This window comes from Heptranchias perlo, chromosome 20 (genome assembly GCF_035084215.1).
Source record: "Heptranchias perlo isolate sHepPer1 chromosome 20, sHepPer1.hap1, whole genome shotgun sequence".
Lineage (NCBI taxonomy): Eukaryota > Metazoa > Chordata > Chondrichthyes > Hexanchiformes > Hexanchidae > Heptranchias > Heptranchias perlo.
In genome coordinates this window covers 42,698,627-42,712,445 of record NC_090344.1, presented here as the reverse complement: position 1 = coordinate 42,712,445, position 13,819 = coordinate 42,698,627, and the positions used below count along the sequence as shown (strand labels likewise).

The following is a 13,819-nucleotide window of genomic DNA, read 5'->3' as shown; positions in this document are numbered from 1 at the left end:
TTTTACCCAGTTGTCACTCCATTCCACATGTATTTCACCACCACCTGCTCACGACCATTGTCAATGCATTATGGCCAGGTGCCATGACCTTCTCACCATACCCATTGTTGCTGAACGATATGCTAAAGGCCACTCCAGGGCACCTAGACTCGCCACATCAAAAAACAGGTCGACAACACAACGCCACAATGACGAAAGCAGCGCAAGCAGCTGCACTGAAAACACGTAACATCACAGCATGGTCAACAATGCCAGGCTCAGAATACTTTCCTGCCATTACCCTGGAGGGATATTTTAAATAAATGAATCACGGCTTCCTACCTGTCGATGATGACGGGATCCGATGGAGTTTCGTTTCTGTTGCCGCAGCTCTTTTTTTCACAACAGCGGCTGGAAGGGAGCAGAGAGAACCATCAGGAAAGCAGCACACATCAATAATGGGCAGATTGGAGCTCCTACCGCACTGCTGTATCACATTTTCATGCTGCGCTCACTTGAATTGTGAAAACACCCAATGCTAGAATTGGAGATTCTATTTTTCCAAATTTGGGCTGTATCTGGGGAGAGCATTTTGATTTGTATAACACGAGATTGGTTATAGGCCTGTATTGGTGGAGGAGCAAATTTCAGTAATGAATTAAAAATATTATAGCCCACCCTCCATGGCCTCACATTTTTTTTATATTCGTACATGGGATGTGGGCGCTGCTGGCAAGGCCAGCATTTATTGCCCATCCCTAATTGCCCTTGAGAAGGTGGTGGTGAGCCGCCTTCTTGAACCGCTGCAGTCTGTGTAGTGACGGTTCTCCCACAGTGCTGTTAGGTAGGGAGTTCCAGGATTTTGACCCAGTGACGATGAAGGAACGGCGATATATTTACAAGTCGGGTTGGTGTGTGACTTGGTGGGGAACGTGCAGGTGGTGTATTTCCCATGTGTCTGCTGCCCTTGTCCTTCTAGGTGGTGGATGTCGTGGATTTGGGAGGTGCAGTGCATCCTGTAGATGGTACACACTGCAGCCACAGTGCGCCGGTGGTGAAGAAAGTGAATGTTTAGGGTGGTGGATGGGGTGCCAATCAAACGGGCTGCTTTGTCCTAGACGGTGTTGAGCTTCTTGAGTGTTGTTGGAGCTGCACTCATCCAGGCAAGTGGAGAGTATTCCATCACACTCCTGACTTGTGCCTTGTAGATGTTGGAAAGGCTTTGGGGAGTCAGGAGGTGAGTCACTCGCCGCAGAATACCCAGCCTCTGACCTGCTTTTGTAGCCACAGTATTTATGTGACTGGTCCAGTTAAGTTTCTGGTCAATGGTGACCCCCAGGATGTTGATGGTGGGGGATTCGGCAATGGTAATGCCGTTGAATGTCAAGGGGAGGTGGTTAGACTCTCTCTTGTTGGAGATGGTCATTGCCTGACACTTGTCTGGCGCAAATGTTACTTGCCACTTATCAGCCCAAGCCTGGATGTTGTCCAGGTGTTCCTGCATGCGGGCACAGACTGCTTCATTATCTGAGGGGTTGCGAATGGAACTGAACACTGTGCAATCATCAGCGAACATCCCCATTTCTGACCTTATGATGGAGGGAAGGTCATTGATGAAGTAGCTGAAGATGGGCCGAGGACACTGCCCTGAGGAACTCCTGCAGCAATGTCATGAGATGATTGGCCTCCAACAACCACTACCATCTTCCTTTGTGCTAGGTATGCCTCCAGCCACTGGAAAGTTTTCCCCTTGATTCCCATTGACTTCAATTTTACGAGTGCTCCTTGGTGCCACACTTGGGCAAATGCTGCCTTGATTTCAAGGGCAATCACTCTCACCTCATCTCTGGAATTCAGCTTTTTTGTCCATGTTTGGACCAAGGCTGTAATGAGGTCTGGAGCCGATTGGTCCTGGCAGAACCCAAACTGAGCATCGGTGAGCAGGTTATTGGTGAGTACGTGTCGCTTGATAGCACTGTCAACGACACCTTCCATCACTTTGCTAACGATTGAGAGTAGACTGATGGGGCGGTAATTGGCCAGATTAGATTTGTCCTGTTTTTTGTTATCAGGGCATACCTGGACAATTTTCCACATTGTCGGGTAGATGCCAGTGTTGTAACTGTACTGAAACAGCTTGGCTAGAGGCTCGGCTAGTTCTGGAGCACAAGTCTTCAGTACTACAGCCGGGATGTTGTCGGGGCCCATAGCCATTGCTGTATCCAGTGCACTCAGCCGTTTCTTGGTATATCACTTGGAGTGAATCGAATTGGCTAAAGACTGGCTTCTGTGATGGTGGGGATATCGGGAGGAGGCTGAGATGGATCATCCACTCGGCACTTTTGGCAGAAGATGGTTGCAAACGCTTCAGTCTTGTCTTTTGCACTCACGTGCTGGACTCCGCCATCATTGAGGATGGGGGTGTTCATGGAGCCTCCTCCTCCTCCCGTTAGTTGTTTAATTGTCCACCACCATTCATGACTGGCTGTGGCAGGACTGCAAAGCTTTGATCTGATCTGTTGGTTGTGGAATCGCTTAGCTCTATCTGTGGCATGTTGCTTCCGCTGTTTAGCATGCATGTAGTCCTGTGTTGTAGCTTCACCAGGTTGTCACCTCATTTTTAGGTATGCCTGGTGACTCTCCTGACATGCTCTTCTACACTCCTCATTGAACCAAGGTTGATCCCCTGGCTTGTTGGTAATGGTAGAGTGAGGAATATGCCGGACCATGAGGTTACAGATTGTGCTGGAATATAATTCTGCTGCTGCTGATGGCCCACAGGACCTCATGGATGCCCAGTTTTGAGCTGCTGGATCTGTTGTGAATCTATCCCATTTAGCACGGTGATAGTGCCACACAACACGTTGGATGGTGTTCTCAGTGTGAAGACGGGACTTTGTCTCCACAAAGGATAGTGCGGTGGTCATTCCTACCAATACTGTCTTGGTCTGCGACAGGTAGATTGGTGAGGACAAGGTCAAGTAGATTTTTCTCTCGTGTTGGTTCGCTCACCACCTGCCACAAGCCCAGTCTGGCAACTATGTCCTTCAGGACTCGGCCAGCTTGGTCAGTAGTGGTGCTACCGAGCCACTCTTGGTGATGGACATTGAAGTCCCCCACCCAGAGAGCATTCTGTGCCCTTGCTACCCTCAGTGCTTCCTCCAAGTGGTGCTCAATATGGAGGAGGACTGATTCATCAGCTCAGGGAGGGCGGTAGGTGGTAATCAGCAGAAGGTTTCCTTGACCATGTTTGATCTGATGCCATGAGATTTCATGGGGTCCAGAGTCAATGTTGAGGACTCTCAGAGCCACTCCCTCTTGACTGTATAATCACTGTACCGCCACCTCTGGTAGGTCTGTCCTGCCGGTGGACAGGACATAACCAGGGATGGTGATAGAGGAGTCTGTGATGTTGGCTGAAAGATATGATTCTGTGAGTATGGCTATGTCAGGCTATTGCTTGACTCGTCTGTGGGACAGCTCTCCCAATTTTGGCACAAGTCACCAGATGTTCATGAGGAAGACTTTGCAGGGTCGACTGGGCTTGGTTTGCCTTTGTCGTGTCCAGTGCCTAGTGGTCCGATGCCAGGGGGTCCGTCCAGTTTTATTCTTATTGTGACTTTCTGTAGTGAGATTGTACAACAGAGTGGCTTGCTAGGCCATTCCGGAGGGCAATTAATAATCAACCACATTGCTGTGGTCTAGAGTCACATATAGGCCAGACCGGGTAAGGACAGCAGGTTTCCTTCCCTAAAGGACATTAGTGAACCAGATGGGTTTTTACGACAATCCAGTAGTTTCATGGCCACCATTACTGATACTAGTTTTTTTAATTTGAGATTTTATTTAATTGAATTTAAATTCCCCAGCTGCCGTGGCGGGATTTGAACATATGACTCTGAATTATTAGTCCAGTAACATAACCACTGTGCTACTGTACCCAGGTAAAGATGCCAGCTTAATATAAAACATACCAGAAGATCCCAGGTTGATCCCCTGTCCCTGGCTGCTGTATTTGGGCCTCTGCCTCTGTGCAGAAAGGGAAAAATAGCTGCGACTACTCTTAATCCGCTATCGAGTGATCGCTGCCGGAAAATGGCAGTCGGGCTGACTGTAGCAGTCTTATCATTTCCCTGGCTGCGATCAGCTAACTCAACACAGGCATGGTATGGCATCTGAGTCCTTCATGGCCTGTATGGCCACATCAGCTACCCACTTAACGTAAAGCTTTTTAAGAGGTTTTGAACATTTCCAAATAAACTCGTTTTTTATAAGCAATGCCAGAGACTGACCAATGAACAGAATCAAAATGCATCTTTATTATTCTATTTTTTTTCAGCTTGGTAACATAGGAAAGTAGCTACCATGCTTTTATTATCCTAAAGATAAATTACGTATTTTTGTTGGATAAATACCAGAATGGAAAACATACTCTGCTCATGTTTTTTTTCCAAAAATGTATGTAATGTTGATTTAATATTGTATGGATACAAACATTAAAATAGTGACTTTGGGAACTGGCATTGGTGTGAACATCCTGCTGTCCCTGGATGTACATTGAGCAGAGTGGGGCCCACAGCTGAGATCCATTTAAATTCCTCATCCGCACAATCTTTGCGGTGCACTTTGCTCATGTCACGGTGACAATTTGAACCACAGAACTTTCTACAACTTTGACCTTCTGTGCATGCATTTTTTTTTCAGAATCAAGCAAATGATCATCAACATCAAAATCCTGCCTGACAATTAATTTGTTGTTGACAATTAGGATTTACTGGAGTGTGGGGGGGGGGGGGAGGGTGGTCGGGGGGGAGGTGGTGGGGGGCGCTGTTCAGCTGGCTTCTTTTTTTAAAAGAATTTTTTCACATTTAATGAATCTTGTCCTTGTCAAGGAAAGGGATGCTAGTGCTGGGGAATGGAACACTCCCCATTTCAAGCACCCACTGCCTGTAGTAAACACTCAGATCAGGTATAATATGGGTTCGATACAGAGTGAATCTCCCTCTACACTGTCCCATCGAACACTCCCAGGGCAGGTACAGCACAGGTTAGATACAGAGTAAAGCTCCCTCTACACTGTCCCATCGAACACTCCCAGGTCAGGTACAGCACGGGTTAGATACAGAGTGAAGCTCCCTCTACACTGTCCCATCAAACACTCCCAGGTCAGGTACAGCACGGGTTAGATACAGAGTAAAGCTCCCTCTACACTGTCCCATCGAACACTCCCAGGGCAGGTACAGCACAGGTTAGATACAGAGTAAAGCTCCCTCTACAGTGTCCCATAAAACATTCCCAAGGCAGGTCCAGCATGGGTTTGATACAGAGTAAAGCTCCCTCTACACTGTCCAGTCAAACACTCCCAGGGCAGATACAGCACAGGTTAGATACAGAGTAAAGCTCCCTCTGTACTGTCCCATCAAACACTTCTGAGGCGGGTGCAGCATGGGTTAGATACAGAATAAAGCTCCCTCTACACTAACTCATCAAACTCTCCCAGGGCAGGTACAGCATGGGTTAGATACAGAATGAAGCTCGCTCTACACTGTCCCATCAAACACTCCCAGGGCAGGTGCAGTACGGGTTAGATACAGAGTAAAGCCCTACTTTGCCCCAACGACGTGACTCAGCTTCAGCCTCAGAAGAGTGCCCTCTATTGCATTCATCTGCCATTTTTCTATTTCCTTCACAAACCACCCTGAGGGCTGAATGAGATCGGCAGTTTTGTGCTGTCGGCCTGTGTCCACAGAGAGCTGCACTGAGGCTTCCCAAACTCATCTCAGATCGGACTTTTAGAGACTTTCTTACAAAAGATAATTTCGAAAAATACTCCTGTCGTGTTTCTTATTCAGACCAGGATATCTGGCAGTGTCACTGCTCTCCCTATACTTCTCCTGACACACATTTTAGTTAGACTGAATCAGTATTTTCTTCTGGGAGTAATTTGAATGTCAAGAAATATATAATAGCAGCCCAGTGATGTCAAACGCTGACTTCTATTTCTGCCGAACAAATAAAAACCAAACTTTTCTTTACTTTAGCGTCAATCAATTTTTGTCGAGGACACCAATCCTAACTTGTGCCTTGCTCAATGGCCATTCTCAGGAATACTGCAACACAGAGTAATAGGACTGGGGTCTGTGCCCACCATTCCCCCACACAGTGAACTCCTGATTTCAGTCAAGCAGCTACAGGGAATTGCCAAATAGAGACCAGGCCTTTCCACATAGGAGGAGAAAAATGTAGGACAAATGATTCTGTTAAGTAATCGTTCTATTTTAATGGGGCCCGTTCCCCTGCTGTATGGAGGCTGAGATAACCCAGCTTCCTAGTACCATTCTCCTGCCTTCTATATCGGAAAAGCAAGATAAATAAAGGGAAGAGAATTGAATCCCAAGGTATATATGGCGCAGCAAGTCTGCTGAGGGCCATCGATGATTAAAGGTGGGTCTCAAATAGCCCTTGGGTTGTGTTGTAGGTGCCACTGATTTTAACATGTCCGACATAATTCAGCTGTGTGGGGACGGTCGATAGTACAATGTGTCACTTGTGGTTGCTCTGTGTCAACTGTTGATCCAACCCTGCTGACACAAAGGGTATGTGGTACAAACAGAGAATTTACTATAAAAATGAGTGTGAGGCAATCCAAACTATAAATAGCTTGGGAAAAAATTGCTGTATTGAACAAACCTAATGATTGTCGTAATGAAGGAACTTCTGCCAGGATCAAGTGAGTGGAGGCCTCCAGTGAAGCATGTATTTGTGTTTGGAACTTCCTGCCATATTCCTTCCCGTCCTCCCCATCTCCGCCCCCATAACTGGTGAAGATATTGCTACATAGCTTCACCAATTTTCTCCTATCCTCTGCTGACTTGCTGGGCTATAAAGGCCGAGGACCCACCGGTCCCTCACCCAAATGGCCACTTTTATCTAGACAAGATCTGTATTTATTAACGACTTCGATGACGGGATGGAGAGCCAAATATCCAAGTTTGCAGATGTCACAAGGATAGGCAGCATTGTAAGCAATGCAGGTGAAAGCATAAAATTAGAGAGCGATATTAATAGATTAAGTGAATGGATTTCAATGTAGGCAAGTGTGAAGTCATCCACTTTGGACCTAAAAAGGATAGATCAGAGTACTTTCTAAATGATGAAAAGCTTGAAACAGGGGCGATCCAAAGAGATTTAGGGGTCCATGTACATGGATCATTAAAATGTCATGGACAGGTACAGAAAATAATCAAAAAGGCTAATGGAATGCTGGCCTTTATATCTAGAGGACTAGAATACAAGGGTGTAGAAATTATACTACAGCTATATAAAGCTCTGGTTAGACTACCCCTGGCGTACTGTGTTGAGTTCTGGGCACCGCACCTTTGGAAGGATATATTGGCTTTGGAGGGAGTGCAGTGTCGAATTACCAGAATGATACCTGGACTCCAAGAGTTAAATTACGAGGAGAGATTACATAAGCTTGGGTTGTATTCCCTGGAAGTTAGAAGATTAAGGGGTGATTTGATCGAAGTTTTCAAGATATTAAGGGAAACTGATGGGGTCGATAGAGAGAAACTATTTCGGCTGGTTGGGGAGTCTAGGACGAGGGGACATAGCCTTAAAATTAGAGCCAAGACTTTCAGGAGTGAAGTTAGGAAACACTTCTACACACAAAGGGTGGTAGAAGTTTGGAACTCTCTTCCATAAATGGCAGTTGAATCCAGCTCAATCGTCAATTTTAAATCTGAGATTGATAGATTTTTGTTAACCAAAGGTATTAAGGGATATGGGGCTAAGATGGGTATATGGAGTTAGGTCACAGCTCAACCATGATCTCATTGAATGGCGGAACAGGCTCGAGGGGCTAAATGGCCTACTTCTGTTCTTGTGTTCCTAACGACTTGCATTGAGTTACAGTGAGTGTTGGCAAGCATTTCCGCCTGTGAGCACATCACAGCCCCAAGCCCAAGACTATCTCGATGGGGATCTGAGAAAAAACCTTTCTTAAATTGAGAAACCGTGGTGAAGCTCCACAGTCCATAGTGCAGGACACCAAAGAGACTGAAAAGGGTACAAGAGGAGAAAAGTTAAATGAAGAGGCAACAATTCGGTGACACCAAGCTTGGGCTTTAAAAACCTGTAGATTGTAGGCGGAAGGAAAGACTGAGGGAGTTTTGAGGAGGATGTTGGAGTAGGAGACTCCACATTAAGTTTTGATTTCCACACAGTGAGGATGCAGGGCAGGGACGGGAGGGGTGGGTGTGGGGGGTTTCGGTCAGTGTGTAGGTTCTTGCATGAAGAACTGCGGCTTGGGTGAGATTGTGAAGCTGATGTCTGTAAGATGTGACTCACTAAGAGTCAGTGCCTTCGGGAGAGGGGGTAACATCCAACTCTGTGTTGGTTTCCCTCATAGTGGATGGAGTGCAGTCCAACCCTTCGTAATGGTTACAGTACAGACAGAACCCCCCAACGCCCCCCTCTCCCCCGCCCCTCCCAATGAGAGTTGTGCTAATTCACACCATCTGTCGGGCTCAGAGCTGGAGAGAGCCAGTAGCACAGCCTTGTGAGTAAGGACACATCTGTACCTCCTTCCTCAGTTGATCATTGCTGTGTGATTAGACAGCTGTAAATCTTGCCTGTCCTCAGCTGAAATTTAGATTTTAACCCTCTCAGTGTTGTTCCGCACGCAATAGAGCATTATCCCTGTACTCTGACTGCACCTTATTATTCTTTAAATCTCAATGCTGCGTTCCTTAAAGAGGAGAACAGACATTATGGCTCCCCAACTGGCTCAGTCAGTAAGGTCCCAAAGTTCCATTCCTGGTCTGTGCTCAATGAGCTAGTCTTAGCCGGGGCAGCAATAAGGGCTACAGTTGGCTCCAGCAATCCCGACAAGGAGAGGGGGATAAAATCACCCTTGGGTTCCGCTCCTGATCACAATCCAGTGGTCCCTGCCGGAAAGTGAGCAGGGGTGATTGCGACCTGAAGCCATGATCAGGCTTGGCTATGAGAGCCCCAACCCAGCAGTCAAATAACCCGATGACACTTGTCTTTGCTCATGCCTGAAGGATGGGAACTTGGTTGAGGTCCCTTAGGACATACCGTGATTCTGGCTGAAAATTGCCCGTGCGTGGGAACAAGAGTGGCAGCACCAACAACAACAACTTGCATTCATCTAATGCCTTTACCGTAGAAAAATGCCCCAGGGTGCTTCACAGGGGTGCAATCAAAAAGTAGATGCTGAGCCAAAGAAGAAGATACTGGGATGGGGTGACCAGAGGTCAGAGGTGGGTTTTAAGAAGGGTCTTAAAGAAGGAGAGGCAGAGGAGTTTAGGGAGGGAATTCCAGAGCGTGGGGCCAAGACAGTTGAAGGCACAGCTGCCAATGATAGGATGAAGGGAGGGGTATTTGCGCAAGAGACCAGAGTTGAAGGAACGGAGAGTTGGGAGGTGAGTGTTGTAGGGCTGGAGGTGGTTACAGAGATATGGAGGGGTGAGGCCATGAAGGGATTTAAACACGAATGTGAGACACCTGTTAAGTCTGGGCTGTGTTGAGTTAGCTGATCACAGCATCGACGGCAATGGGTTGCTACAGCAGCCTCTGGGCCTTAAGCTAGGGAGGGGAAAACATCAGATCGGGTTCGGAACATAGGAACAGGAATAGGCCATTTAGCCCCTCGAGCCTTTCTGCCATTCAATGAGATCATGGCTGATCTGTGACATAACTCCATATACCCGTCTTAGCCCCATATCCCTTAATACCTTTGGTTAGCAAAAACCTATCAATCTCAGATTTAAAATTAACAATTGAGCCAGCATCACCTGCCATTTGCGGAAGAGAGTTCCAAACTTCGACCACCTTTTGCATGTAGAACCGTTTCCTAACTTCACTTCTGAAAGTCCTGGCTCTAATTTTTAGGCTATGTCCCCTAGTCCTAGACTCTCCAACCAGTGAAAATAGTTTCTCTCTATCGACCCGATCAGTTTCCCTTAATATCTTGAAAACTTTCATGAAATCACCCCTTAATCTTCTAACTTCCAGGGAATACAACCCTAGTTTGTGTTCCTGCTGCCGATTGCTGTGAACTCTGTTGGAAAGTCTGCCAGCATGCAAATCAGGTGAGGACAGGATTGAGTTCGGCTTTGACGCCCCCATAGACCAATAGCCAAGTGAAAACAAAACATGCTGCAAATACACGGTGCCTGAAAAGAAAAAAAGACTGGCTCAGACTTTGTGTACACCCATTAAGGTGTCTTTTCTCTTTCAGATGCTGACTGACCTGCCGTGTATTTCCAGCACTTTCTGCTTTAATTCCCTGTACATGAACAATGAACCCTTGGGTGGGGAACCAGTCCATATACCAGTGCACATGGAACTGAGCCCGAGTAAGAGGCAGCACCTTTACACAAGGGAAGAAAATTCAATTGAAGATGAGCTACTCTAAATCAAGTGAACGGTGGCCATTCTTCACCTGAGCCTGGACAGTGAGCATTAACAGGCTATTCAACTGTGGAAGCAATCACAGTCAGACTTGATCCTGTCCTCACCTTGGGTCCACACATGTGCACCATCTAGCAGGAGTCACAGAAACGGGTAGGGCATTGGCATTAAAAAGATGAAGAGCTGCCACGGCAAAGCTCTCTAGGCTGACTGGCCTACTTTTGTTCCTATTCTTCTGTGGCAAACAGAAGCGGGAACCCCGGCTAATTTATTTATTTTCTCCCTTCCCTGACTCAGAACGCTGAGGCTCATGGCAGTGCCCAATGGGCTGCCTCTGGCTAAAAGCAGCTAACACTGCACAGACCAGGGGTCATATCTGGGAGCTTGCTGCTCTATGCCACACCTGACAGTGCATTTACAAAAAGAGCCATTGGCCTCTTTTTGCAAAAAGAGCATTTTACAAGTCCAAATTGTGCGATTTACAATCACAAGTCGAGTAGCTGAGCTGTCACACTGTGCCAGAAACACGGTTAAAAGCAGCACGGTGTGGCTGTCAGATAGGCTGCTGGAAATGACAAAGTAAGAATTGTTGGATTCTTTTTCTCTCCTCTTTCTTAGCTTTGTCTTCCTGTCTTTCTCTTCTTTTTCTCTCTGAATTTCTCTCCATTTTTTTATTTGTCTCTGGGCTGTGGAGTTTGCAAGTGTTTACAAGGTCCTGTAGTTTGAATAGAGTCTTTCACTGTCACTGGGATAGCCCAACCTCTCGTGGAGAACGGGGGATTAAAGGGTGTGAGTTTATAATCTGTGTGAGATTCCCACAGAATGAGGGAAAGTTGTTTGAACCTGGTTTAACATGGGCCTCACTCTATAATGTGAGTCTCCATCCTCTCCCAGCAAAGCACAACGCAGCACAGTCGATCTCCTGAGTCTTACAGCCAGATAGGTTCCTGATTGCCAATCCACCAGTAATTTGTAACGCTTTAATTTCCCCCTGGAACGGTTACATATTTCAATGTAAAACATGAACATTCTTTCCTGCCCAAAATATTTTTTGGAAAAATATAGTTGGCTTTACAATAAAGAATGTTTGTGGACTTGTGAAATGAAATGTGCTTGCGGTCAAGTATTTCAGTGACAGCAAGGGTCAGAGCGAACCTTCTCTGGGACGTTTTACTGTGTGATTTGGAGGAGAGACTACATTAGCAAATGGAGGATCAGGGTTTACCACTGATTTTTTTACTGAGAGCCATAATCCCAACCAATATTTTGCTCTCAGGAAATTCTGCACCACGGTGAATCTGAGCCCGTGATTCCCTGCACAGGGAGCTCCTGATTTCAATCATCCCACTGTGGGCAGACATTTCCCCACAGGAAGATGGAAAAAAAACACTTTACACCTAATAGTTCTGTTTTAAAGGGGTCCTTTCACTTGTTGCATGGAGGCAGGGATATTCCTGCTTCCTGTATCCCAATTTGGTTAACATCCCGCAGCCTGGCAGATCATGGACTGGAGTCTAGAGGCACGGGGAGCAGTAATTGTGCCAAGCGCCACAGGTGAAGGCAAGCTCAGCTGCAGGAGGCCTCTAGGTGGTGCAGAGTGGTTGCACTATCTGTGCTGCATCTAAATCAAGGTGGCTTTTTGGGGTGGCTCAACCTCAATGTTCCCAAGTTGATAGAACAAATACAAATCTATTGCAACATTTCACAAAGATCCATTTTTGAAGACAAGAACTGTGTTTGTGGTCCCCACAGGTTTCGTGTCGATGAGGTCTAACAGTTAATAGAATAATGATGGATGCTACATCCGAGATTATCCCCTTGTGTGTATATTATGACAGGATGGCTCCATGGTCTGACTGGGAACAAGTAGCAATGTGAGGCACTTTCTTTTCCGCTCTTTTTTTTTCTCTTTCTATTCTCTCTTTCTTTTCCGTCTTTCTCTTTCCTTTTTCTTTAACTCTCTTTTTCTCTGCCAAATGCTTTCTCAAGGAAATAGATTTTTGTGAAGGAAAATCAATTGGTGGACAATTAATAAGTTTTGAATTACACAATGATTGTAAAGTTCTGTTGAGGGGCTGGTGACTGTTGTGGCATGTCGCACACTTTGGCAGAACACATAATTGTACAAACAGTGCCAAATTCCAGTCAGGGTGTGAAGGAGAGTGGACCAGGCAGAGATGAAGAGTTTCTCCTCCTGGAAGGGGAGAGTCATAAGGTTGTTATCATGTGACACTGTCAGGTTTCCACCATTGTCTCCATGTGACCACAGAGGCCTGGCAGTAGCCCCAACCCTGCCGTCATAGTAGGGGAGCAAAGGAGACTGCAAACAACAATTTGAAATTAGATAGTGCCTTTAATTGTTGCACAATGTTCCAAGGTGCCTTACAAATGAGGGACGAATCACTGAGCAGGAGGTCTGAGGAGGGCTGGGGAGGTGATGATCAAAGTGGTGGGTTGTGAGGTGGCTTTTGAAGTGTGGAGAGATGTGATTAGAGGGAAGGGTTTGGGAAGGGAATGCCAGTGTGCAGTGGCTGAAGTCTGTCACTGGTTGTGGAGTAGAAGGGAGGGGGGAGCACACCGTAGAGCAGAGTTACAACAAAGGCGATGAGCTCAGACGTAAGGCTACAGAGGTAGGGAGGAAGGTCGTGAAGGGATTTGTAAACAGAGACGGGGATTTTGAAATCAATGTGTTGAGGGAAAAGAACCAAAGCAAAGAATGTTTCAAAAATAATGAAAAGGCATTTTTTTAATATATTCTTTTGAGAATACAAGAATGTTGTCTTGTTTTGTACATTTTTCAAACTTTGTAATTCTCAGAATTTTGGAATCTTTACAGAATTCTTTTTGCAGATGTTAATGACAGAGAGGATCAAAGGTTGCAGTTTAAAGGTTACCAGTAATGCGTGCTGCTTGTCAGAGAAACCAGAAGTAAACGAAAGAACAGTCTTGGATGGAGGGGCAACCATGAGTTGGACAAGAGGTGTGTGCCCTTTGCTTAATTTTTGACAATAGTTGTGTTCCCCTCTAAACCCCAACTCCAAATCTCATAGTTGCCCCAAATGTTCCCTCCTCCTTCTAATTCTTCATAGCTGCTTACATCTCTATCTGTGGCCTATCTTGTCCTTCCGTACTTCCACGATCCTGAATGCCAAAAGCTGTCTGCAATTGGAGACCAATTTTCGGCCCTGATTTTCAACAAATACTATCACTCTGCGCTAGTCGTTTTTGTTTTTGCCTATACTGATTGGGCATGTGAATTTTAGAAATTAAACAAGCCAGCTCTCTTGATACCTTTCTGAGTAAATGCATCACTGAGCCATACACACTAGCAGGATCCCATGACCCATCTGGTAGGTGTTGAATTAAGTGATGTGAGGGCAGCAGTTGGGGTGCTATAATTGCT

At 46.1% G+C, this 13,819-nt stretch overlaps 1 protein-coding gene across 4 annotated transcripts in view; it reads right to left on the bottom strand.

Annotated features, from left to right (window-relative positions):
* Nucleotides 1–13,819, bottom strand: part of LOC137335746 (transcription factor COE2) — a 208,694-nt gene that overhangs the window by 174,377 nt on the left and 20,498 nt on the right. For all 4 annotated transcript variants that reach the window (XM_068001077.1, XM_068001076.1, XM_068001078.1 and 1 more), the window contains one exon: nucleotides 322–390. In XM_068001077.1, the coding sequence (XP_067857178.1) occupies nucleotides 322–390 (69 nt within the window). The remainder of the gene's footprint in view (nucleotides 1–321; nucleotides 391–13,819) is intronic.